Source organism: Aplysia californica, unplaced genomic scaffold, assembly GCF_000002075.1.
Source record: "Aplysia californica isolate F4 #8 unplaced genomic scaffold, AplCal3.0 scaffold00076, whole genome shotgun sequence".
Lineage (NCBI taxonomy): Eukaryota > Metazoa > Mollusca > Gastropoda > Aplysiida > Aplysiidae > Aplysia > Aplysia californica.
This window is the reverse complement of record NW_004797346.1, coordinates 235,677-237,674: the sequence shown is the minus strand read 5'-3', so window position 1 is coordinate 237,674 and position 1,998 is coordinate 235,677. Positions and strand designations below refer to the sequence as shown.

The 1,998-nt window shown below is 35.8% G+C and overlaps 1 protein-coding gene across 1 annotated transcript in view; it reads right to left on the bottom strand.

The window, feature by feature from the left end:
• LOC101856085 overlaps positions 1–1,998 on the bottom strand; it is a gene marked incomplete in the record, with an annotated part of 9,026 nt that overhangs the window by 745 nt on the left and 6,283 nt on the right. The window contains 1 exon segment of the mRNA XM_005094133.3: positions 1,277–1,453. Within this exon segment, the coding sequence (XP_005094190.2) occupies positions 1,277–1,453 (177 nt within the window).

Below are 1,998 nucleotides of genomic sequence, written 5' to 3'. Positions count from 1 at the left end.
ACAAAGAAAGAAGAAAATCACACTTAGAGCAACAACTATAGAATATGTCATTTATGATTTTTTACTCTTTTGAAATATATTTTATTTTATTTTATGTGGGGGGGGGGGGGGGTTTTTATCATTTTTTTTTTTTTTTTTGAGGGGGGATGAATAGGTCAAGTTAACTAGTATTGAGAATGGGGGAGTGACCACTTTAGCAGAACATTGGGTTGGGATAGTCTACTTTACTTCCCTTTATCCGTCCTCCTATACCTCTAGGGCGTCAATAGTCGATAGAGCTGGGATAGTCGATTTAGCTTAAGAACAGAGAGTTGAATAGGAATTTCAAGAATTTCAATGGCACAATTTATCCACTTTCCTCTGACAAAAAAAATGTAGACTTGCTCTAAATTTGACGCACATGGTTTCTGTTGTTTCCAATAGTATTACTCAGTGTTAACGAGAAATGCCAAGGAACATTGTTTGCTTATTGGTGTTTTACTAACTGTGTCAACGAAATACATAAACTCCAATCATTCATTATGAAGAAAAGCTCAGGCAAAATGAAAGAGAACTTTTGCTAATCACATTTTGAACAGGATATTTAGTTATCACGGTTTAGAGTAATATTCGAAAGGACGCAAGACTGGCTGTGGTTTGCTTGGGAGATATTTTTTGCTGTGCTCATGTCCACCCACGGGGAATGAATAATTTCGGGGGGAGGGGGGCTATTAAAAAGACAACTAATATGATTTACCTCAAGTAACCTTTATATTGCGGTATGATCACACCATGTACAAACGTTCGTTTTAAAGGCGTAATGTTCCTTTAGTTTACAAAAACTCAGTATACACAAGTGTGGGCATGTCATTTATTTCCTAATATTATTTCCAGTACTCGCCAACATTTTGAGATTAGTGCTAACAATTTTGTGAAAGGTATCATATTACTCAAAAGTGCTGGAAATATTTATCCCAAGGGTTATTATTATTATTATTATTGTTGTTGTTGTTGATGTTATTATTATTATTATCAGTATTATCAGTATTATCATTATTATTATCATTATTATTATTATTATTATTAGTATTATTAGTATTATTATTATTAGTATTATTATTATTATTATTATTATTCATAATTATTATTCTTCTTAGAAAATCATTTATTGGTCTTATTTTTTGGTGGGAGGTTGTGGTAAAATTATACCTAGGCTTTGATAATAAATCTTTACTCGAATTTCTAAAAAACACAAAAACAGAATCAAAAAGAAAACAAACCCTCAAAGCTATCTTACCCATTGCATTGCTTGTCATGACATTCTCCAGGACAGGTATACATCCGGTCCTAGTCAGGGCAATAGTGATGTTCATTCCCGCAGTGAACTGAATGTTCCAGGCATCATACATGAGTCCGCTAGGGCCGCCCAGGGTCGCGTTACCCTCGTACTGGTAGCCCAAGACAGCGTTAGACGCTGGGAAAGAATGTAGATTAGTTTAACTTTAGTAAGAGTTATACGGCACTTAGAGCCAGCGTAATAAGTGCCGAAGATTAGAGGTGTTACAAGAGAGTAACGCACACAAAAAGAAGGAGGAGAGATAAGAGCGAAGGATGTTTGATGAGAAAGAAGGAGCAAACCACTCTAAGGCACCCGCCAATCACCCACAGGAGAAGAAGAGGGGTCGCCTTACACGGGTGGTCCTCTTACATATTGTCAATATCATATCAATAATATTGATAAAGAAAAATAAAACAACGCAAGGCGATGTTTGATAAGAAAGAAGGAACAAACCACACTAAAGCACCTGCCAGTCACAGACCTGAGCGCTCATTTTCTGCTCCTCGAGCAGAGTCGTTGTTGGTAGTGTTTTACATCCGCATCAATAAAATATCAATCAAGTTTGTTGTTCTTATTGTTGTTGTTGTTGTTGTTGTTGTTGTTGTTGTTGTTGTTGTTGTTGTTGCTGCTGGTAAGGGGGGTCGGGGTTTTTGTTATTTTTTATTCTTTTCATTTTTTTA